Source organism: Ambystoma mexicanum, chromosome 3p (assembly GCF_040938575.1).
Source record: "Ambystoma mexicanum isolate Mex_15411 chromosome 3p, UKY_AmexF1_1, whole genome shotgun sequence".
In the NCBI taxonomy this organism is placed as follows: Eukaryota; Metazoa; Chordata; class Amphibia; order Caudata; family Ambystomatidae; genus Ambystoma; species Ambystoma mexicanum.
Genome location: NC_090925.1, coordinates 918650238 through 918674994, shown reverse-complemented (window position 1 = coordinate 918674994; position 24757 = coordinate 918650238). Strand labels below are relative to the sequence as shown.

General features: G+C 45.0%; 1 protein-coding gene across 6 annotated transcripts in view; it reads left to right on the top strand.

Moving 5' to 3' along the window:
- LOC138581113 (uncharacterized) overlaps positions 1 to 24757 on the top strand; it is a 399583-nt gene that overhangs the window by 221199 nt on the left and 153627 nt on the right. For all 6 annotated transcript variants that reach the window (XM_069652198.1, XM_069652197.1, XM_069652199.1 and 3 more), the window contains exon 5: positions 1358 to 1573. In XM_069652198.1, the coding sequence (XP_069508299.1) occupies positions 1358 to 1573 (216 nt within the window). The remainder of the gene's footprint in view (positions 1 to 1357; positions 1574 to 24757) is intronic.

Below are 24757 nucleotides of genomic sequence, written 5' to 3'. Positions count from 1 at the left end.
GAGACAGATGCAGGAAACACAGCACAAGTAACAGGGACAAACATGATGGAGTCACAGCAATCCTGCAAACTTCAAAGCAGGTAATCCAGATTATTATAAAGTTGCTGTTCCCTCAGCGCCCGGAATCGAAATGATGCTAGTTAAAGATGTGTATCAAATCTAAAATGTAGGGTTTTTGATTTCATTTTGAAGAACTTCAGAAATTTGGAAGATGAAGTTGAAGGAAAGCAATGTCATTTAATGGGTATGATTTTACCGTAGTAATTCAAACTGAACCAAACCGTATGTGTAAATTGAGTTCTTTGAAAGCAAATTAAACACTCTAATTATGCTACAAGCAATATAAGTGATCAGTCTGCAGTAACCCATTTCTCTTAATGCTCCCGTAACAAGGATAAAAGATTTTAAGTGAGCATCTCGTCCATCCTGTAATTTTGGGCTGCTGTCCAAGAAACACTCTCAAGATTAACTTTGATCTTTAATAAAATTGTGATATTGTATTTTACACATGGACTGGGTATTATATTCTTTTGCATGAAAACGCAATTGATCACAAAATCCTGTCTCCCAATTACTGTTTTGAACCAATTTGTGATCTTTCAGGGAACTCAATGAAATCTATTGCATTGTAAGATTAATCGGCTATTCCATTCGGTACTTCTAATTTGCTTGCCTGTCGCAAGCTAGATCAAAGAACTGAAGCATAGCTAGAGCTTTCCTTTGCATGTTTAAAGTTGCAAGCATATATATTTCAGTCCTTCGGAATGGACATTTTACTGTTCCTCACATTATTTTAACACAGCATATTTTAGTGGGAGTTTTACAGAAAAATAATCGCTGCCCTTCTTAGGTATTTCTTTGGGGCCTGCATAAAAATCCTTATTGCATGTGTCGTCATCAATCCTTGCCATCACAATGTTTCCTAAATCACTGCAGTCTCGCAGATTAATATCGGGGTCTTCTGCTCACCTCAGTCTACAAGTGTGGCATTTGTTGCTTTGATGTTTGTTTTTAAGTATTAGTTTACTTTGTCTGCATTGTGTTTCTCATTTATGGTCACCTACATTTTTAGATTTACAGATGTTTTATTGTAGGATTACACCAAATATAATCATCACTTTCTTTTTTTTATTTAATGTTATATTTACAGCAGGCTTGGCAATACAAACCCAGCATGTGTCTCTGATTGTCTTTAAATTGGTATCGTTTTTGGTGGTCTGTTGGCATTTACAATAACCCATTGCCAAATACTGTTGTTAAAAGCAGTTCCTTTTATCTACATACCTGCTCTTAGGGATTCGTTAATGTTCAGCTACTTCTTGAAAAATGTCTCACCTTTGCTTCCCTTTAATTTCAGAATCTAATTCTAAAAAGAACCCGAATGCAAAGGCGACACAGGAACCTTCAAAGGCAGTAGATCTAAAGCATTCAGAAGAGATAAAGCGATCACTTGCTTCTAGGTTAGAGGCCGGACAACCAAGGGCCCATCACACACTCCGGATGCATCCTTCGGGAATCGTGCCTTCCATGCGAAGGGAATATGGGCTGAAGAATGTCCTTTCCTCCTCTCAAGGTGAAAGTTACTTTTGTAGATATAGCAATCAGTCCTATATACATATATATATATATATATATATATATATATATATATATATATATATATATATATATATATATATATATTAATTCTCTCAGTTTGTCTGTGCATTGGGGACTCCACATATGCAAAACCCACTCTTAGACCGACACACAACCCCTCCTTTTTGTCGAGGTATGCCTTCCTCCTGCGCTGAGTACCTTTTTAGTGGATCAAAGTCTGTTGTCCAGTCTGATTGCTTCTGTGCTGGGTGTAATGTGTAAGGCAGATAACTAGGCCCCAACCAATCCCTGACCAAGCACCATGGATTAGGTGGGACCCACTTCCCTACACCACGGGTCGACCTCTCAGTATGAAGTGGGAGGCACAGGTTGCGCTGGGGTAGCGATCACCGGTATCCAATGGGAGGCAGAGGAAAAACCAGGTAAGGTAGTGATGTAGTCCAGGTAAGTAGGACATCCTGGGCCTGATGTTGGGTCGAGAAAATAGAGGGCAAGGCTAGACAAAGGCAGAACGGGGCACAGTGCAGTCAAGCAATCCAGTAACCAGGCAGCTAGATGGCAGGGATCAGGCAAGGCAAAGGCAGAGCTGGAGGCAATGTAGACAGGAAGTATGGCAAGGCTGTAAATGGAGGGAAATCGATACGGCAAAGACGGGCTAGAGACAATGCAGACAGGAAGTAGGGAAAGGCTGGAGGCAATCATACAAGGCGAAGGCAGGGCTATAGAAAATGCAGGTAGGAAGTAGGAAAAGGCTGGAGCTGGAGGGAAGCAGACAAGACGATGGGAGGGTTGGAGACTGCAGGCAGCAGGTAAGGCAAAGGGAGGGCTGGAGAAGTCCCGGCCAATGCAGTAAACATGGACTAAAATGAACCAGGTTAAGACACAGCGTTCAATTGCGGCTGCGTTCATCACCATGGTAACGGGGGTGCACCAATGCCTTCTGCATGTGTGAACGCCTGTTCCCTTAGCCCTGCTACGTCAAGCGAAAGATGGCATCGCCTGTCCTGGGCCGAGTACGCCACATGGGTGTCCTGCACCATCGCAGGATAGAAGCGCCAGCCTCGCCGCATGACAAGTGAGCGCAGTGTGGAGTCATGCTGGGCCGCACATGACACTGATAAAATTCTATGAGGCACACAAGCACAGGTAACTAGAGGCAGGAAAACCTTTGACCCCAATTGAATGCCACATTTCAAAGCTCTTTTATCCACACAGAAATACTGAAGATGTCTAATTTAGTAGTTATAGTTCATGGTTTTAAATGCTGTATATCAGTGTGAGTGTTTTGCTAAGTCAAATGAGCACCAAGCCTAGTGTGCATTAAGTAAATAGTGATGCAGCATATAACCCTTTAATCAGAAGCGCATTTGTGAAATATAAACTGTGGCCATTCGTTGAGTCCCACAATTCTGTGTGACTGCATGCAAACCATCTACGATACCTAATTTCTGCGATTAGTGTCTTCCCCATTCTCATGAGAGTATTTTGAAAGCGTACAATAGAAGTGTACCAGAATTCCTATCTTCAAAATAATGTATGTGATTGTTCTAGGTTCGATAATGTGCTTTTCCGAGTGAGACCAGACTAATTTTCGTATTATGACTACAATATATACTGGAAGTAGTCATTTGTACTGGGAGTTGCAAACATGTAAAATGAGCTAGTGTACAATGTTAGCACAGTTAAATGTCATTTTTAATCGCTCCTTTCGCTGAGCATGCACACCATTAAGTCACTGAAAATGCCCTTATTTGTCTCTTCTGTGAGCACCAAGGCAATGTTGCATTATGCACATTAATAATGAACAAAAAGTATAAAATAAAAAAATTGTATAACCTGCAGCCTGGTACTCTTGCTCCTTACAAGGTCAGTCACAACCTCAGCAGCACCTGCAGAGCCTAATTGTGTCATCCTCGCCCTCCCCCTATGGACAATGCGGCCACTGTGTGATGGGATACCATGACATGACACGTGTAGGTCTTAAAAACCTAAGTCGGTCCTCTAGCTCTGAGCTGCCTCTTTCACTCCTGCTCTCGTTCTACTCAGTAAACCCTGCACATTCACCCTCTCCCCACCTCCCGCACCACTAAGTTTAAGAGATCTGTGTTTTTTCCGCTGATACCGCAGCTGTCGGCAACGGCTAAGGTTTTTCTGGACATCATGGCTCTGGCCCACAGAGAGGGAGAGGGCGAACGAGACATAGTGACTAAGACCAGATGAGCACCCCAGGCAAGAGTTACAAAAAAGCATAAAACCATTAATTAATTGTCATCACATGCAAATAAATAAAACTATCATGGGCTTGCACGTCCTGGTGCAAGAGCTCCCCCAGGACACTCCAAAACGTTTCACCCAACCAGCAGCTTAATCGTGGGGGTGGAGGGGTATGGGGAGGTGGGCTGTTTCTGTCTGTGTTTGTTTCCACAGGTCCGAGATCTGGCTCTCCCAGCCAATGAAATAGCTTCACATTTTTAATATGCATTTCTAAAAAGCATTGACATGAGCCTTACAGCCAAATCTTCTCAGGCATGTGCTCTGCTATCCCATTTTTTTCCTCACACTTTGTCTAATAGCTACATGTGCACAACACTTGAGAAGGGCTATAAAACTAGAAAAATGATCCTGTTCCCAACATCTAGTGCAATCACCATTACCACTGTGCTTTAAACATCTAAGTAGGTTAACCAAAACGTTAACAAAGACCTTTCAAAGGATGCAAATGATATCTGATCTTACGTTGTAACTTCGTATGTACTATACATCTCCTAGTGTTTGCAAGATCCTTAACAAGCACACATCTGCAAACACCATGGAAATTCAACATCCAGAGAGGTAAATGGGACACCTTAGGCTTATGGATCCTTGGAGGACAAAAAAGCTCTCCAGTGTAATAACACATCCAACCGTGTTTCATAAAATACTGCCATAGTGCCAATTGTATCAATCCAAAAACTTTAAGGACAGCAGTGCATGTTCTCTGACAATATAATTGTGTTTCAACTACCACTTTATTTATAGCGGCAGCTCAGTAATTAAATTGCTATAATCTTAATAATGGTCTAATGCTGAAATAATCTTATAAAACCACCTATTAATTGGCAACTGCCTTTTCACAGCTCATCAATGGTGTGGTATGAGACTGCTGCCTTTTTATATTGTTCATCACTCTAATGTCCTTTTGAATCTAAGAATACATGTAATTCCTCATCCTGGTTATATCCACCACGATTGAGAGAGCCCAATCTCACAATGGGTGAAGCCTCCAAAAGTCAAAGATGCAACAAAACAATCTGGTAACAGAGTGGGTTCATTTCATGCCATTATATATTGTATTTGTTACATTATGAATGCTTACTCCCTGACTTACAGCAATACTTTTTTGATTCCAAGATCATTGATCCAAGGGTACAGGCAGAGATGGCTGGCTTGTGGGTCTCTCGGTCAACTTCAGAACTAAGGGGATAGGTAAGTCAGGTCATAATACTCCATCCTTATAGGTCCACAAATTAGAATTGGGTAAACCCCTTGTGGGTGGGTCCAAAAGGGATGGCACCACTAACCCAAAGGTAAGTGGTGGTACCTTAGTAATTCCCAAACTTCCTGGCGCTTGCTGGGACTGTGGAAGATCTGGCGACCCCAGAAGTGAACCAAGCTGTCCCAAAAAACTGATGAGATGAGTGCCTCAAGCATGGCCTCGGATCACTTGGAGACTTGACCTTGGACAGACATCTCAGAGATTTCCTCAGCATCTCTTAATGTGGGGGATTGAAGGTTTAAGTCTCAGAAAGGAAGTTTGGTGGTGCCTACCAATGCCCGGCAGTATGTCAATTCCATTATAGTGTATAGCCAATCTAACAATGAAATCTGGGACACTGCTACCAGTACAGCTTTGGTTGACGGTACTTTCTTTGGGCCAGAGGTTACAGCAAATAGTCCTCTACAGGGCGCAAAGTTGTCCAGAGCCCCGCACCCCAAAGACTTTCCCCGTTTCTAACATTTTGCTTCAGATAGCTAATGAGAAATTTGTCCTCACTTTTGGTGTCCAGGGAAATGTCCCTGGCAACGCCTTATTTGGGAATAACTTGGAAGTGAAATATATCTATAAAGGCACCACTCTCATCCCAGGAGTTATGACGTTCAATTCCACCCCTACCGGTCAGCTTATTAAGGGGGTCTGCCATCACTCTGAAAGGTTACCCTTGTCCAAGAATGAGTTCATCTCCTGAGTGGTTAGGTCTGAAATTCTAGGTGCTCCTACAGATGTGTACACCTGTACAACGGTAGTCCTCCTAGACCATCAGGACCCCTCTACTTGGGGGTTCTAGAGAAAAACCTATTGCTGGTTCAGAGGATCAAATGTCTTCTGGGGATCTTTGGGAACAAACCCCCTCTCCTAAGAGAGAGAACATTTGCAAGGGTTGTTGTAGGACCTTTGGTCCGCAAAGTCTGGCCCACAACAATGATAATCAGGGAATCCCAAAAATTGAATTTGCCTTTTCTGAGAGTTTAGTGGACCAATAACCAAGTGACTTACTCCACAATCGACTTTACCCCTGGTTCTAGTCTTGGAAGGGTGAGTATTAAGTCACAATTCCTATTTTGGGACTCCTTGGGCCACTTTGTGGGGACCCTCAACTTTTTGCTTTCCCCCCCAATGTTTTGTTGTTGATTGACATCATTTTGGTGGCCCAAGGGACTTCTCCTGAAGTCCCCCTTCCATTACGTTCCTTTATATCTTACTTAGGGTATATGGTATTGGGTTTCCCCGAAGGTAGCCAGTATCAGGGGTGCCTTTCAAGCTGTGCATAGTTGCCCTAGGGTGATTTTATCACCCTACTCTGGTTTTGGGGAGGGAGTTGGTGCCAGCTATACTTTAGATTTAGCTTCACTAGGGGTGCAAACCTTTTGACCACATTAGCAGTCCAGTGTACATTTTTGGTAGCCATTGCTGTGCCAATTTTCTTTTTCTTTCTAATCCTGTTTGCACCCCTTTTGTGTTTCATGACTTTATTTGTTCATGTTGACCCAAAATAAGCTTAAAGTGGCCTTTCTGACCATGTGGGCTCTTTCGGTATACACACAGTGGCAGTCTCCATTATGATCTGAACTGGTTTATCTGAACCAATATGGTTGGTCATCTGACCCTTTTCCCCAGGCTCCTTTAGTGTTTGACTGGTGGCCTTTAGCAAGTCCCTTGTGCAAGGTATGTAGGCTTTGTCCTGCCCCTTTTGCACTCTCTTGCTTTCTTGCGCTTGGAAATTGCAGGTCCACCAACATGCTGAAGGAGATTTCCTATGCATCTTGCCATTTTGCCACTTTATTTATTCATTCATTTATAGCATTTATGTAACGACCAGATCCGGAGGTATCACAGCGTTTGTACAGGTGATAAAGAAAGAAGTCAAATAGCAACATCAGTTTACAATGTAACATTGGTCATGTTTGTCGAAAAGCCAGGTTTTCACAAGTCTCTTGAAGGCAGGATAAGATTATTCATTTCTGATGTTGGGAGGTAATGAGTTCCAGAGGGCGGAGGCCGTAACACTGAAGCCGACTCCTCCTGCTCTGACGTGTTTGAATCTGGAGGTGACAAGAGACAGGCTGTTGGATGAACAGAGTGGTTGTGCCTGCTGTTTCTTGATAATGCTATTGTTGAGTTAGAGGGGTGCTTCTTTGTATATGCAGCAGTGAGCAATGGTCAACGTTTTAAAGACAATTCAGGCTTTCACAGGGCGCCAGTGAGATTTCTATCAAGTTGCTGTAATGTGATCAGATCGGTAAAGCCCTAGTGCTGCATGCAGGGCTTTATTTTGGTGAGTTGGAGCTTAGCTAGGTTGGTAGCCGATGTGCCCCATAAGGAGAACATTACAGTAGTCCAGTTTGCTGAGTATGATAGCTCTGGTGAGTGTAATGAAGTTGCTTGGTGTGAGGAATTGTCTACTCAAGGAGATGAGTTTGGCGGTATAAGCTGTGGAAGATGCAATGGTATTAATGTCCTTAGACATAGGTAAGCTATGCGTCTAGGTATAACTCCAGTGTTTTGAATTGTTTGTGGACCAGTATGGTAGAGCCATCAATGGAGAATGCAGAGAAAGCATTGTCACGATTTTTGAGGCAGAAGGGCGAGCCAACAATGAGTAGTCCAGTTTTGTCATAGTTAAGGCAGAGGTTATGGGTGGCCATCCAGCTCTGAATAGTGCTGTAAATGTTGTTGATAGCGACAGTGTCATCAGTATGGTTGCCAGAGCTACGGATGAGTATTTGAGTGTCATTAGCAAAACTGGTATAAATGATTCAGCGGGGAGTCCAGGATGTCGAATAGGGGTTTAGTGTAGGTGTTGTAATGGATGGGAGAACGCAGGAGCCATGGGGAACACCTATGGGTACCGCAATTTGTTTGCGGCTGAATTGTCAGTAGAGACTCTCGCTGTGCGTTCGCTAAGGAATGATTTGACCCTGGAGACAGCATCTGAGGAGAAGTGGAAGTGAGAAATGAGTTGATGGTCGAGCATGTTCAAATGCTGAGTGGAGGAGGAGGATGGCTAGGTTGCCTGAATCACCGATATTGTCAAGCTGCATTTTGAGGTTGAGTAGGGCTGTTTCAGTACTATGTTTAGGGTGAAAGCCTGACTGTCTTCTTCCTAGGAGCTGATGGTGTTCGAGAAAATGTTGTACTTGAGAGTAGGCAATGTGATCTAGGATTTTCAGAAGAAAGTGGACAGTAGTGATAGTAGTTGGTGGGCAAGGAGGGGTCCAGCGATGGCTTTTTGAGCAACAGTCTCCCAAGACGTTTTGATGCAAGTGGGAATGACATTAGATCTGAAAAAGGCGTTGACAAAGTCAGTAATGATGGGGGTCTCCGATGTAGCACAAAGTTTGACAATATGTGCGGGGCAAGGGTCACCCTTGCAGTTGGATGGTTTCATTGACTATAGGGGGGTAGGATTTAGGGGGGCTGGGGCATTAGGGGCGCCAATGGTGGTGGCTTAGACACTAGTTGTGTGTGTTTTTTTCCCCCTTGATTTTATTGCATAGGAGGTCCATTTTGTTGGCTAGGGCATCCTGGATCGTGGTGCACCAGAGATCGTCAGACCTCATCTGGGCATTGGGAGGGATAGGGGTTTCCAGCTCTTAGGATGGAGAAGATTTCCTTGGTGTTCGCAATGCGTTAGCAATTGTAGTGTCATAGGAGTTGGCTTTATGGGTGATTACTACTTTCTTGTATATCTTAGAGGCATTGGTGGAGTTTAAACAGTTAGCGTTAGTAGGGTGTTTCCTGCAGAGATGTTGCGAAGAGTGACAAGTTCCTTTGTGAACCAGATGTTGGCAGCCTTGTGCTGTTTAGGTGCTTTAAGTTTTAGAGGTGTGTGCAGATACATGGCATGAATGAGGCTCTGGTGGTAGACTGTTGCATCGTCTTCTGGGCTGGCGAGTTCTGGGGGTATGGCAGTAAACAACAACTGAAGGGTGGGCCTGAGAATCTCATGTGTGAATCTCTGGGTGTTTCTGGGCAAAAAGGGAGTGGTTGATTATGTTGGGGTAGGTAGTGGTTTCGAATAGGAGAGGTCAAATTCTATTAGGTGATGATCAGACCAGGGAACAGGATTCATGCAAGTGATATTTAGAGAGTTGGTCGTGAGGACCAAATCAAGGATGCGTGCTTTGGTATGAGTATGGAGGGAGACCTGCTGAGTGAGGTTCATGTCCTGTAGAGTGAGTGTGATCTTATTTGAACTGAGTTTTATTTATGTGACTTTAAAGTAGATATTTGTCAGTATATCAGTGTGGTGTTTTTTCAGGGCTGGATGGCCACCCATAAGATGTGTGAGAACTAATTGTAACAAAACACAATGGGGAGGACCCAAGTAGTTGCAACCTTCACCAAACGCCCCATGTAGAATCACACAGAAATGATGGATGTTTTTCAAGATTCCATTCATAACATTTGTACAAAAAGCAGCCCACAGCTTGCTAAATCTCCCTAACAGAAAGTCCATCTATTCCTGCGTTTTCCTGCCTCAGATTATTCTCCGGTCCTGTGCTGATGTGCTGCCTATCTAGGTAAAAGGATAAATAAGAGGCTTGCCCTGATCTGACTGACTACTTTCAGTGTACTTATTTTATTGTATACATGAGTGTTTTACCCTATCTGTGAGTCTTATCATTCTTTCCAAAGTTCGACAATTTGTCTGCGAGTCCACAATTTTCTATAACAAAAACTAACACTGGGGGAGTATTTTGTTCATTTATTTCTCCCTCTTTTATGTATCCAATAGAATTCTCTGCACTAGATAAAAAATATGATTTCTTTTTCTATCCCTGGCATTCACTTTGTATGAATGACCTGGGGGTTCAGGGAATCCGAATGAACACTCTTGGTCTACCGGTTTCAGCAGATTATGTAACAATCTAGCAGCTTTCTTCAGGACCAAAACAACCTAAATTTGCTTTAAATTTCTAAAAGACAGAAGGGTATTCAGTATTCTTCTGTTTGGGCCAGACATTTCTTTCTCTCTTCTGTATTAGACCTGTAGTGGGAGACATAAATCATAATAGACATAAAATTCTGTCCCCTGTGCTGTTCTCATTAGTGGCTGTTTTTTATTTTACAGTCTTTACCCACTGTCAAAGTTCTAGTGGTTTTTATCCAGGGAGCCCGTACCTTCTCCAGGCCGGTCTAGCCCTGTAATGAGAATACCACAAGAGGAAATATCCTTAATATACACATTTTCACACCAGATTACTATTCACAATCTGTACCTAGCCCATTTATCTATCATGTAAAACATTTCTTACCCCTCCCATGCTTGTAAGTCACTCAATATTGCATGTCTTTTGGGACTTTTGGGAATTCTTCAGCTCCTATGGGGACAATACCCAAAGTCAGTGTTATACTTTAGTCATCTTAATGTTATAGCATTACATAATCACTGCAATCATTTAGTGTGTGTTTGTTTTTCTATGGGTACCCAGGAATCTGATTTTTCTCAAAGACAGTAGTTACAGGCAATGGTTTTTTCTACTAATACAGGATGTGCATGCTATCTGTGCTTTTTGCTCCAAAATCTGTATATTCGTTACGTGGAGCCATTTTTATCTTTTAACCAAACCATCTCCCAATAGAGTTCACAATGTGTATGGTGTTACTAGAGCTTTTTTTCTTTTCTTCCTCGTGTTTTACGCCGACTGCGAAAAGTCAATGTCTCCCTATTTATTGCATCTCTCGTTTGTTTAGATGCACGTCCTATTTCCTACACAGATGTCTATCGTTTTGCCGGCTGCCATTTTTGAATGGAGTAATGTCCGTGTTTTAACTATATTGATATTGATATTTTATTTCTATCGCGCTTGTACACAAGTGTTTCAGAGCGTGACAATATACTATGCAATATACTATACTCTATTTTCCGCCTAAACAGCCTGTTTTACGGAAAAGTGGATGCATGTTTCTGTCCTCCTTACTCTAATTTTTGGTATTTTATGTATTTCTACAATAAATTCAAGCAGGCGTTTATATTTTCCCATATTTTACTCCCACATTATTCAAGCAAATTCTGCCTACCTTAATGCAGATGAGTATTTTTTTACCCACTATTTTTGTATAATAACCATGAGACAGTTTATAAATGTATTATAAAACAACGTGGTTTAGTGCACAGCATCTTTAATATGCAATGATGTTATATGATGTATGCCAGCTCTGAAAATATTTATTTTCTTATTTCTCGTGTTCAAGCCATGCTCTATCACAGCGGTCAAACATATTTACTCAGATTTTGTGCTGTATTACAGCACGCGCTTATCTTGCCATACTATATATGATTCATCCTAAGGTGGCCAGTGTTTGCCAGCATATTTCTTCATTTAGGCCTCTTTTTTGTGCATCCTGACAAAATATATATAGTTGTTCTCTCTTTACCAACATAGCTCCTACATTGCCCCCTCTTTTTGGGGTTTGAATCTTCCCAAGGACTGTCCATTTCAAATAATTCTCATTATGTTTTGCTGCAATATAATGGTCCACTAATGGTGCTGGAAGTCTTTTGGTTCTGATGCACGAATGATGTTCACAAATCCTTGTTTTTATTGCTAGAGTAGCCATCCCTACAAATCGCAAAGGTACAGGGGCATTTCATTAAAAATACGACCTGTGTTGAGTTACAATTGATGAGATCCTTTTGCTCCCATGGTGTTCTCCACCCAATATCAATGAACATGGCCCATTTTGTAAAGGGACAAACGGAGCATTGGCCACAAGGCATGTGGCCTACTGGTCTGTTTGTGGACCACAGCCTAGTCAGAGTGTTTTTTCTTTTTTCTTGATAAGTATTCAGCAGGGAATCGCAAAGACTCTGAAGCCTTTGTATGGCAAACCAAGGGACTGCTATATTTGTAGTGCCTGTGCGAATGGCAGGTTCTCTTTGAGGCTTCTCTGGTGGAATCTATGAAATTCTAAAAGTGAATTTCTAACTGTTGTTTTTTTATGGTGTAGTGGTTTCTAACAACTCTCCACTTCTCATGATTTTTTAAATCTAAGAAGGTTACCTCTTCTTTACTGTATTTATGAGTAAGCTTGAGGAACATGTTCTGATCATTCAACCACATTATAAAAGTGTTTAGCAGTTCCTCTCTACCATTGAAGATCATGAGCACATTGTCTATATAACATGCCCATTTTATAATGTTGGTTAGAAATGGATTCCTCTCCTTATAGATAATAGTTTCTTCAAAGTCTGCAACATATAGCTTTGCTAGACTGAGGGCAAAAGTCGCCCCATAGCAGTGCCTGCTATTTGGTCATAGTATTTATTTTCTAGGATGAAAAAGTTCTTTATAATGTCAATTTCTGCCAGTTGCATGATAAATGTGACAGGTATGCTGTCTGAGGGTATTTTTTGCCTAAGAACCCTCTCGATCACTCTTAAGGTTGTGGGATTCTAGAATACAAAGCTTCAATGTCCAATGTGACAATGAAAAGATTGGCATTTGGAAGTATGGTTTCCTCTAGCAACCTAAGTACTGCTGTTGTATCTTTTATATATGATTGCATCTTTGTGACTTCATTCTTCAGAAAAAGTTCACGAATTGGGAAAGCGGTTCTAGGATAGACCCAATTACATTTACGATCGGGCATCCTGCTGTTGGTTAGATCCCTTTTATGTATTTTAGGCAAAGCATAAAAGGCCGGGCATCTAGGATAGTTGGAACTCAAAAAATATCTCTCCTTTCGGGTAATGTGGCCTTGATTGAGGGCTTCTTCAATTATTGGGTTGATTCATTGTCTCCGTTTTTCTGTGGGGTCACTTTCCAATCTCTTATAAATAACTCGGTCATCAGTAAGGGTTCGTACCATTTTCTCATGGCTGCCAGGTCCATTATTACCATAGCACCACCCTTGTCTGCTAGTTTTATTATTATATCCTGATTTTGAGGCAGTTCGCGCAGGGCATTGTGTTTTTTCTCAGCCTCTAGTTCTTCCAAATTTTGCAAGATTGCTTTCTCAAATGTTATAGATTTGGCAGATATATTAGTGGGTGGTGGTTTCAACATGGATTTATTATGTAGGTTGGTTACATCTGAGAAACCTTCCAAGATGACTTCACCAAAATACTGTTTTAGGCAAATCTTTCTTATCAATTGCATAATTTCTATCCGCTTTTGAAAAGGACCATGTTTGAAAGTAGGTACAAAAGAGCGGCCTCTCTGATAGACCTTTAAGTGCAGATTTTGCAAAACTAATTTTGACAGATTGAGCACTAGTGACTCTTTTTCTATGAGGGGTTCAGGGCATGGAAAAACTAGAGGTTCTGTTGATACCAGCCTCGGCCCCTGTTGCATGTTACTCTTGGGGATTGATCTTAACATCTCCCTCTGCCTTTTACTTGCCCATTTTGTTGTAAAATACCTTATTCCCCTTTTGTTGGGCCATATCCTGGTCTTCAAAATGTACCCCCCTTGTTTGGCATGGACTCCCTGTTGCTTCTAACGATGGACCTGCTCTAGTCTCGTCTGAGCTACCATTGGAAAAAGTCCAGTTATCTGTTATATATTGACGGCCTCTATATGGAAAACTGCTCTGTGTTTTATCATTTTCTTAATAATATGCATCTACCACATATGGATAGATCTTTTCATGTGTGAAAGATGCAATATCTTTTTTGGGTTTTGTTGGGCGAAGCACATAATATCCAAGGAGAATACATTAACCTGTCAGTCAAAGTTAAAAATGGGTTCACTGTCTATCGCAAAGTCATTTTGTCTGCTGGTTGTCTGTGTTGACTTCAATTTATTTCCCCATTTAATAGTTCTGGGCCCCTTGTAGTGAACAGCCATCTCCTGCACTCTAGGGGCATGATCTCAGACACCCTGATTAGGGGAATTTCGAAATGAAGCACTGAATTTAAGAAACTTGAAATCAAGACTAAACTATAGCGTGTACTATGTATTCAGGACATAAGAGTATACCCTCACTTCTTTGGGTATAACACCCCCACCAATGCATAGAAACATGTTGAAACCCAAAAGGGACCAGTAATTCCCCCCACTCATATCAAGAATTCTATTCCACATTTGTGTTGATATTGGCTCTGTTTATTTCTAAGAGGGAAGTATCCCTCCATCAACCAATACCAAGCTCTATCGTTGGTTTGATAATGAGTGTATAGTGGTGAAGGATGCCTTGGTCAAAGCACTTAGGAGTAGGGAGGTTAGATCAAGTGGGTAGGTAACGAGTTTGAGCCTTTCATAATTAAAATGGAAAAGCTTTTCTTTATACGCGAACACTCCATTGTCAGCTGCGCTCTTCACAACGACAAACAGCTTCTACTCGCTCCCACTCTAATTCGAGTAAGTTTAGAGCTGGTAACAGTTACCGGCAAGGCTTTTAAAATGATCCTGAACACGGAGCTTCACTCACCGGCTCCTGGTACACTGTGGTTGCGGGCAGCTTCCACTTTCAGACTTCTTCTCCTTCTGCTACTACGTTATGCACTCTTGGGACCCACATACCTCTGCAGCATGGGTGTCTCCAATCCGGCCTTAACCATTGGGACTCTCCTTCACTCCTCTGTCTCTCGGCTTGCTTCTGCACACAGGCCTCGGGTTGTAGGACAATCACAGCTCTGCAATTACATCCACAACGCGCACCTTGGAAGTCCTTCAATCTGGGCATGTCTCAGTGCAGCCATGGCCAAACAGGGTTTGGGAATACAGGACTCTCTCATAACTTTCAGGTGAAATCTGCTTTCCTCTTGTCCCCGCGTCCCTCAAGTGAACACACTTACTGATTAACTGCCAGCCTTGTGCTCTTCTTCTTCTGCTACTACTGCAATCCTTCCTGCTCCAGTAACATCTATCTTCCTCCTCCTGCTGCAGCCTTTTATGCCTCTTAGGTGGGCAATTCATTTCAGGTACAGGCCCTTAATGGTAATTGTCTGACCTTGACAAAGTCTGTTAGGCCTACTTGCCTGTCCTTTGCTTCTACATGCTTCTTCAGCCACCTTCTTCACCTCAGTCCCTGTGGGATTCTGGGACATGTAGTTAATTTGGGGATAGTTCGTTTTTCTTACTTCTGGCAAATTTTCAAGGGTAGATTTAATTCCCTTATTATTTTTAAAAGAGGGACTATGGGTTTCATTATTTTTAGAGAAAGAAGTTGAGAAGGTGACATTTCCGCTGTTCCTCGTGTCGTACGTCTGATATTGAGGAGGACATTTGATTTTAGGGATAAAAAAGATTTGTTCTTCTTGTATAATAGGGTTACATGTTAACCCTAGGTTTTACCACTTTATCTTTAACCTGAGACTGCAAGATATCAAAATGACAGTAAGGCATAACCTCTTCTGGCATAGTGGTAATTGATATTGATATTTTATTTCTATCACGCTCGTACACAAGTGTTTAGGTAAGAATGTCCCCTTCAGAAGAAAAATACTGCGTCTCATCCCCCGGAATCTCCTCACTGGTCTGGGCCCTGTGTCCACCCAGGTGATCCTCCCGCAGTATACCACCCCCAGGGTTGGGATAAGGGAGTGTCTGCCCTCACCTGCCCACCTGGGAAGAGACTTTAGGTAGGGTTTTAGTGAGGGATCTGCAGGATTCTTAACAAAATCTTCAAAGGAAAAAGGGGGATACCATGTCTTTTCTGATGATGTTGTGTCACTCCCCTGGGGGTTGCCTCCCCCATGTGATCCTCACTCATATTGCCACTCCCAGGGTCAGGACCAGGTAGCGGCTGTCGTCCCCTGGCCACATGGGGAGAGGCCACTGCCGGGAAAGGTTTGATGACACCATCGGATTCATCACATATCCTTCCCCTAATGCGTCTGGTTCTCTCAGTAACCATTGGGTAACGGAAAAGTAAGTCTACATTTCCCTGTTATATTCCTTTTCGGTGTTCAAACGTAAAACAATAGGGCTGCATGTCTAAGAACCAGCGCACAATGCGTGCATTGGTGTTCTTGAGGAGGCTCATCCATGTTAATGAGGAGTGGCCAGTCTAGATTTCCTGCCGGTGAGGTAGTATTTGAGATATGAAACCGCCCACTTTATAGGGCCTCCAGGTCAATGGTGGCATAGTTTTTTTTTTTAAAAAAGTTTATTGATTTTTCAACACAAACAACAATACAAACCAAACCGTAGTGCAATTAACAATATTACAATAAAGCATTTAATCATTAGTGCGCACTACCTCCCTGATCCCTCCCCCCTCGCGAGCCAGTTTCCATGTCACATTCCGTATCTGCCGCACATGAGCGGGCCTCGTTGTCATCCGACCCTCCCGAAGCCATCCCTGTCCCAAATATGCAAGATATCAAAGTCCTCCATGCCATCAAAGAGGCCAGTTCCTCCTCCCAAGACATACAACTCGCCTCCTGCCACACTGCTGTCTCGGCCTCCGCCCATTTCTGTAGGTCATTCCACCACACCTCAACCCGTGGCTTGCTACATTTTTTCCAGCCCATGGCTATTCTCCGTTTGGCCAGCACATACGCCAAGTCTTTCAGTTTACACACATGTTTCTGCTTCCTAGGTCTGGAAAACCCACCCAGCAGGCATGCCCAGGCGGTGTCTATGGCAAGCGTGACCCCTTTCTCTCCTAGCTTGCGCGCCACCTCCCTCCAGAACCCCTCGATCACTGGGCATGCCCAGAACATATGCGTCATGTCCGCATTTTCTTCGTCGCATTTAGGGCACGCCTGTCTGCCCGCATTCCGGAATTTGGATATCCGCAGTGGGGTCATATACGCTCTGTGCGTGACATATAGCTGTACCTGCTGCAGTCTGGCATTTCGAGATACTTTCCTGTGGTATCTTAGAGCCCGTTCCCACATCCCATCTCCCATCTGGGTCCCCACCTCGCACTCCCATTCCGATCGTAGGCCTGTCAATTCCTTCCCAACCTTCAACATCACCATCTCATACAACCTAGAGATCTCATGTCCCCCTTCCGTCGTGTCGTATATCCCTTCCAGCGTAACCTCCGATTCGTCTGCCAAGGTAAATTCAGGCCATAGTTCCCGAATTTTCCTCCCCAATCTGTGGTATGTTACATATTGGCCTCCATGTAATCCAACCTCCCCGCTAAGTTCCTCAAACGCTCTGATGGCACCCTCCTGCCACACATCACCCAATGTCACCAACCCCACAGATTCCCAATAGGTCCTAATAATCCCCCTCAGCTGTCCGTCTACCCCCGCCAGGGCAACTAGTGGAATCTGCGGAGAACACGGGAGTGGGTCTCCCATCAGTTTGCATGCTCGTCTCCACATCTTCCATCCCAGCCTCACCATCGCCGGGTACTTTCTCGTAACAGTTTCTGGCAACCAAATGACTTCCTTCAGGAAAAATGGGGCACAATCATGCCCGAATAATCTAAGTTCTGGGGTCTCTTCGTCGGAAAGCCATTTGGATACAAACTGTAGTTGGCTCGCTATGTAATAAGCCTCAAAGTTTGGGAGTCTAACTCCCCCTTTTTCATGAGAGTTCTGCAACTTCCAGAGTGCTACCCTGTTTCGAGTGCCATGCCACAGGAACTCTCTGCAAACCCCATTTATTTTAGCAAAAAAACCCTTAGGGATCATATATGGGATGTTACTAAAGTAGTGTAGCAGCCTAGGCAGAACCACCATTTTAATCATTGCTCCACGCCCCATCATCGCCAGGGGCAACTTCTGCCAGAAACTCATGCATGCGCGTATCTTCTCAACAGCCATCTCAGTGTTACACTTATGTTCTTTCTCTACCGTGTGGTAGACATCTATTCCCAGGTAACGAAACGTGTTAACTGCCCAGGGCACCTGTAGCACCGGCAGCCTCTCTATGGGGACACCCGTATAGCAGCCCAATGGGAAAATGTTCGACTTCTGGGGGTTGACCGCTATGCCTGACAACCTCGCATATCTCCCCATCACGTCCAGGATATACTGTAAATTCTCCTCCGGATGACTCAGGTACAATAACAAGTCGTCCGCATACAGGGATATCAGATGCTTTTCCCTCCCAATCTCAATACCCACAATGTCGTACTGCTGCCGCAGGTACAGTGCCAGGGGTTCCAGGGCCAGGATATACAGCATCGGGGACCAAGGACACCCCTGTCTAGTGCCTCTGCTGAGTTGCCATCTCTCGGATATGATTGCCCCCGTCCGGACCCTGGCCAGTGGAGCACTATACAGCAGCTCCGCCCATCTAACGTATCTTGGACCCAGTCCGTATTCTCTCAAGGCCGTCAGCAGCCACCCCCAATTAACCGAATCGAAGGCCTTTACAGCATCCAACGACACTATCGCCATTTCCCCGTCGCTAATGGATCCCATCTCTATCACCCGGTGGAGGCGTCTGTGGTTTTGGGTAATATTCCTCCCCGGGACATACCCTGTTTGGTCCGGGTGTACCAGTTTGCCTATCACCCTCCGCAGTCTGTTTGCCAGGACAGCCGTTAGTATCTTGCTGTCCTGATTCAGCATAGATACTGGCCTGTACGACCCACAACTATGCCTGGGTTTATTGGGCTTAGGGAGCGGTACAATGACCGCCTCTCTGAGCGATTCCGGCAACCTCCCCATCTCGAACGCCTCATTGAGCATATCAAGCATCGGGGGGAGCACTTCCGCTCCAAAGGTTTTGTAAAATTCGCTGGGCAGGCCGTCCGTCCCTGGGGTCTTACTAGTGGGTAGTTGCCGGACAACCGCCTCCAACTCCTCCAATGTTATCGGGGCATCTAATTCCTCTCTTTCTTCCGTGCTTATCCTGGGCAGCCCAATATCTTGCAGGGTCTCCAGCATATCCTCCCGGTCACCGCCACCCGGATCCCCGTACAATTCCCTATAGTAATTCACAAATTGTTCGTTTATGCCCTCTTGGGTATCTATCTGCTTCCCATCCTCTCTAGTAATCGTCCTAATCGGGGGTCTCGGGGTTTCTTTCTTATATAGCCATGCCAGGAGACGGCCCGTTTTGTCTCCTCCCGCGTGTTGTCTCTCAATATATTTTTTATAGTTTAGGTTACAGAGCCTCCCCCAATGTTCCGTACACTGCTGTTGCAGTTTAAGCACCAGCTCGTTGTCTATGGGCTCGCTCTTCAACGCCCGTTCCAACTGGCTTTCTGCCCTCTGTAAATCAACCAGGACCCCATTCTGCAAGCCTTTCGATTTGGCAATCGCCACCCCTCGCATCACAACCTTAAAAGCCTCCCACAGAGTTCCCGCCGAATCAACGCTGCCAGTATTGGTATCGAAATAACTAGCTATTTCCTCCCGCATATCTTCCCTGAAAACCTGGTCTTTAAGCGCCTCTGCGCGCAGACGCCACGTCGGGATCCGCGCTCTGGGGCGGCCATATTGCCAACCCACCACCAATGGCGAGTGGTCCGATAGGACCCTCGCTTTATATTCCGCCCTGGACACCTCTGTCAAGACATCCGATGTGGCAAAGATATAATCAAGCCTGGTGTGCAACTGCTGCGGGGCCGAGTAGTGTGAGTACTGTCTCACATTGGGGTGCTTAGTCCTCCACACATCCTCGAGCTCGAAGTCTCGCAGCAGCGTCCGCAGCGCCCGGGCTGCCGGGGCGGGCCTAGTCACTTTATCGTCGGATCTATCCATCCCCGGCTCCAACACACAGTTAAAATCCCCTCCCCAGAACACCGCACTCCCAACACACCAGCTCAGGCTGGCACTCATAGTCCGATAGTACTCTGCCGTGCCCTGGTTCGGGGCATACGTGTTCACTACACACATCTCTTTATTCTCGATTGCCCCTCTTACCATAGCCAGGCGCCCCTCAGTATCCAAGATTTCCTGCTTCAGTTGAAACGGGACATGTGGCGCCACCCAGATCAGTACACCTCTGGCATAAGCCGAGTACGTGGATCCCACCACCGTTCCACCCCACTTTTTCTTTACCAGCTCCAGTTTATCTCGGGTCAAATGCGTTTCTTGCAACAATGCGATGTCTATCTTTTGCCTTCTCAAGTATAGCATGACTTTATTCCGTTTTAGATAGCTATTGAGACCCCTGACGTTCCATGTTAGCAATTTTAGCTCCCCCATAATTCACTGGTATCCTGCCCACTCCCCCCCAACCCACCCCGCTCATCCGTGCCGTCCAGATATCTCATCCAAAATGTACTCCCAGGGCTCGCGGTCAAACTTAAACTCCCCAACGCTATGTACACCCCAACTTTCCCCGCACCCCCCATTCCCCCCACCCGTCCCCCCAACACCCTCCCCAACTGTTGCCCAGCTCCACCTCGGGAACTCAGGCCCCCCCACATCTAGTTCTGGCTGTTACACACAGAGCCCAGTAGGGTAAAGTCGCCCTAACGGCCACTTAACTAAAAAACACTAAATGGGGGTGAATGGACTAGCCCCGAAAGGCTCCTTCGTATAACCACAGGTACGGTGCAAACAGTGCATTGATCATTCAGTTCCAGGCCCGACCTCCCCCGGCCATAACAGTAACTATATTCAAGTCCCATAGTCTTCTGGCTGCACTCTTTATCGTCGTAGCGCACTTAACTCTTATTGCCACCTTCATCAGCCTGGACCTCCGGCTCCTGGGGGCTGCCCTGCATGTCCAACCAACCCATGGCTTCCTCAGGCGACTCGAAAAACAAGGATCTGTTGTTGTGGATCACCTTCAATTTGGCCGGGTAGAGGAGCATATACTTCTTCCCCGCCTCTCTAAGTCTCCTTTTGACCGCTGCAAAGTTCATCCGACTCCTCTGCACCATCATGGTGTAGTCTGGGTAGGCCGTTATGGTGGCCTCCCCCCTCTTGATGGTTCCTCCTTTGCGAAAATGCTCCAAAATCCTCTCTCTGTCTCGGTAGTTAAGGATTTTGGCTATCATTGGCCTGGGCGGACCGCCCGGCGGAGGCCTCCTGGCCAATGCTCTATGCGCTCGCTCCACCGCAAAACCCTGCGACAGCACTCCCCCAGTGATCTCTTGGAGCAACATATTCTCAATGAAGTCCGTGGGGTTGTGACCCTCCAATCCTTCCGGGATGCCCACTACACGGATATTATTCCTCCGGGCGCGCCCTTCTGCTTCTTCGGCCCTGTTCTCCAGGTTGCGCACTTTCTGTTCCAAGACATGCAGGTCGGCCTTGTGTGAGGCGCAATCTGCCGTGTTGGCGCTTCCCTCCTTTTCCAGGCTCTCCGTGCGCTCCGACAGAGTCCTCACATCTTGTCGAAGTAGGTTCACCTCCTCCCGAACTTCTCCCACTTTGAGGTCAAGCACTGTTTTCAGGTCCGCCACCACCATTTCGAGCTTGGCTTCCCAAGCGGTTTTCAAATCCGCTTTCAATTCTGCGAGCGCAACTAACACGTCCTGATTTGGGCTAGCGGCGGCCATGCCGCCTGCAGATGGCTTCTCCTTGCTCCGAGCACTTTCTGGGCCTGGTGGTGTCTTGGTAAACTCATCCAATGTGGGTTGTTTCACTTTCTGTCTGACGGATTTATTCGCCATTCCACCACCACTGTATGTCGCGGGCCCGTACACTCCCGCCTCACCCCCACCCCGGGAGAGAGGAGCCCACCTTCCGCTCGCAATGGAGCGAGTCGCTTCTCCCGCACCAAGTGTACCTCCGCAGTCACTCCTTCCGCCGCTCGACTGGGTCCCTACCAGCGAGTTCCTACACAATGTGGGCCCTCCGTCCCAAGGCTGCCGCTTGACCAGCACGCGATGCTCCGGTACCCAAGGCGGGTGGTCAGCTCGGGTGGGTCCTAGTGCCGACCACTGACCGTCACTGTCCAAAGCCCGTGATAAGTAATCGGTGCCCACCGAGACTCGCCGGTTCTCTCCCAGAGGCCATTCTCACACTTCACAGCTTACTTTGCCACCGATCACTACGAGAATGCCTCTTCATCGCCCCGCATGTATCTCCTCCGTTGTCCGGCATGGCCGCCATCTTCCCTCCGTCCGGGCCGTGACTCCCGGATCTTCGATCGCAATTTTTCTGTTGTTGCCGGGCTTACGAAGGATTCAGCTCCTCAATATTTATGCAGCATACATTCATGGACGGGTTCCTTCGTTCCTGACTCGCGAAAGTTAGTCTCAATGCACTTTTACACAGGATAAATGCAGGATCTTCAGGAGCTCTTCCAAGAGCGCGTCCTCTCACATGGCTTCCAAGCCACGCCCCCCATGGTGGCATAGTTCTTTTCCCGGGGGTATGACTTCCTACTGATATAAATAATCAGATGTTCAATTACATTGTGGTCTTGTGAAAGCACAGTCCCCCAACCGACATGTGAGGCATCTGATGCAAGATGAACTCTTTGTTAAAATCTGCCTCCTTTAACCCTGGTTCATTGCACAAAATATTCAGAACAATTTTTGTCTTCATCTCCACTTTTGGGGTTCTACATTCTTAAGTTGAATGCGGCAAGACGTGATGGAAGAATAACGGGGGATAAATTGTCTATAATATCCAAATGTATTTTTTATTTATTTTTATTTACGAGTTTTAATCACCAAAGTGATTTTTACAAGTTAGTCGTAAAATCAAACCGAAGAGAAGTGATGAGAAGAAAAAAATAAGAAAAAGGAGAAAAAGAAGAAAGAGAAGAAAACGGAAAGAAGAAGAGCAAGTAGAAGGAGAATAATAATAAAATGTATAGAGAATGCAGTAATTTCAAAACAGTAAATCGGAAATTAACAGAAGAGGCAGCACCCTTCAAAATTATGAGGGCTCTAAGTTTCTAGCACGAGCTCCATTACTTTGTCCTTAAAAATTAGGTCCAGAATTTTGGTAGCTGCTATCGTCCATGAAGGTCTGAGGCGCCCTATTAATCGTTCCCACCAAACAGCTTCTTCTCTCAAGTAGGCTTTCTCCAAATGATGAAGCAAATATGGGGTTCTAAATAGAGTTGTGCCCGGGCATGATAGCAGAAGGTGCTGCAACGTTTCAATAGTTTGGTTAGAGTTACAAAAGTGGCAAATGTTAGTCGCGTAGACTCCTCTAATTTGCAGGATCTCGTTTGTGGGCAGTAAATTCAGCCTGGCACGAAGAAGTGTCGATCGCATTCTTCCGTTTGGGTGCTTTATGAGAAATTGTTGGACTTCATTCAATTTTCTGGTCGTTGTGGGCAGCTGCTGGGTCAATTTGTAAGCAGATGCTTTCTCTAACATGTTAATCCAGTCTGTTTTTCGTCTAGGCGTTTTTAGTTTTGGTCGGATTAGAAACCAGTTCTTCAATGGTACTGCCGCAGACTTCTAGAATTGATTGCATCTGATCTCCCAGGTGGCCAGCATTTTGCATTTACCTGCATTCATCTCTTCTTGGACCATGGAAAAAAATCATAGGGGAGGATGGATCCTTAATCTTCCGAAATAGCAGAATAGATGCTCTAGTTACAATTGACGCCAAGTGCTAGTCGGAAGGCTGAGGACTGATTGCCAGAAGAGGCTCTCCAGTCTAGGCCATAAGAGATCTGGCAGAGATGGCATGGCGTCAGCTCCGTAAGTGATTGTAGGAATCACTTTCCCCCGATAAAACTTGAGTAGAGGCATCAATGAGAAGCAGCAGTATTTCCTGTTTAAGATCTTGGCCTGTGAGATGAGATTTCTCATTTTTGCATGTAGATGTAGTTGCATTGCTAAGTCTTTAGGTGAGGAATCAATCCAGACCCCAAGATATTTAAATTCTGAGACTTGTTCCATTTTTTCTCCTGCCAAGAACCATGAGGGATTACGTCTTCCTCTACTCCTTTTTTCAAAGACCATTATCTTCGTTTTTTGTTTATTGACTTCCAGGTCATTGTCTTCAGTGTATTTAGTTAAGGAGGCCAGCTGACGTTGTAAGCCAATTGGGGTCTGGTCTAGTTGTATAAGATCGTCAGCATAAAGGATTCTAGGAACTTTTGTACTGCACATTACTGGAGGAAAAGATCTTGTTACGCCAAAAATAGGGCCGGAGCGAGGGGGCAACCCTGTTTAACTCCTCGGGTAGTTGGTATCAAGGCAGAAAGCAACCCCCTCGAATTCAGCTGGACCTGGACGCTTGTGTTGGCGTGAAGGGCTTGTAGAGGGCCCAGGATCTCCGGCGGGCAGTTCCAGTCGCTTAGCTTTTTCCAGAGTTTTCTTCTGTTAACTTAGTAAATAGCCTGGGTAAGGTCTATGAACGCCAGATATAGTTTCTGATTCCCTTCCAGGGCTTTTTATTTTAATATGCTCAGTAGCAAGATGTTAATGTTGGTTCCTATTCCCTTTTTGAACCCACATTGCAAAGGGTCTTCACAGGGTGATTTTTTCGCCCAGAAATTGAAATATTTCAGAAGTAAGGTACCATAGACTTTCCCTATGACATCAAGTAGTGCCACCGGTCGGACATTCCTTGGATCGTCTTTTCTTCCTTTTTTGAATATTGGTATGATCACCGCTGAGGTCCAAGAGGGCGGAATCCTCCTGTGTGTGGAGCATCTTTTAAAGATCAAGCTTAATAGTTTTATCCAGTCTTCTGGAGCAGATTTTAAGTTTTCGTTAGAGAGGCCGTCGGGCCCTGTTGCCCTTGAGTTTTTCAGCTTGTTTATCGATATTAGTATGTCCGTTGGCTCGTGGAGGTCAACCCAGGGTGCAGTTGCAGTTGGCGATATAGATGGCAAAGGCGAGTCTGGAGATCTAAACAGTGTTAAATAAAACTGTATCCACGTTGAC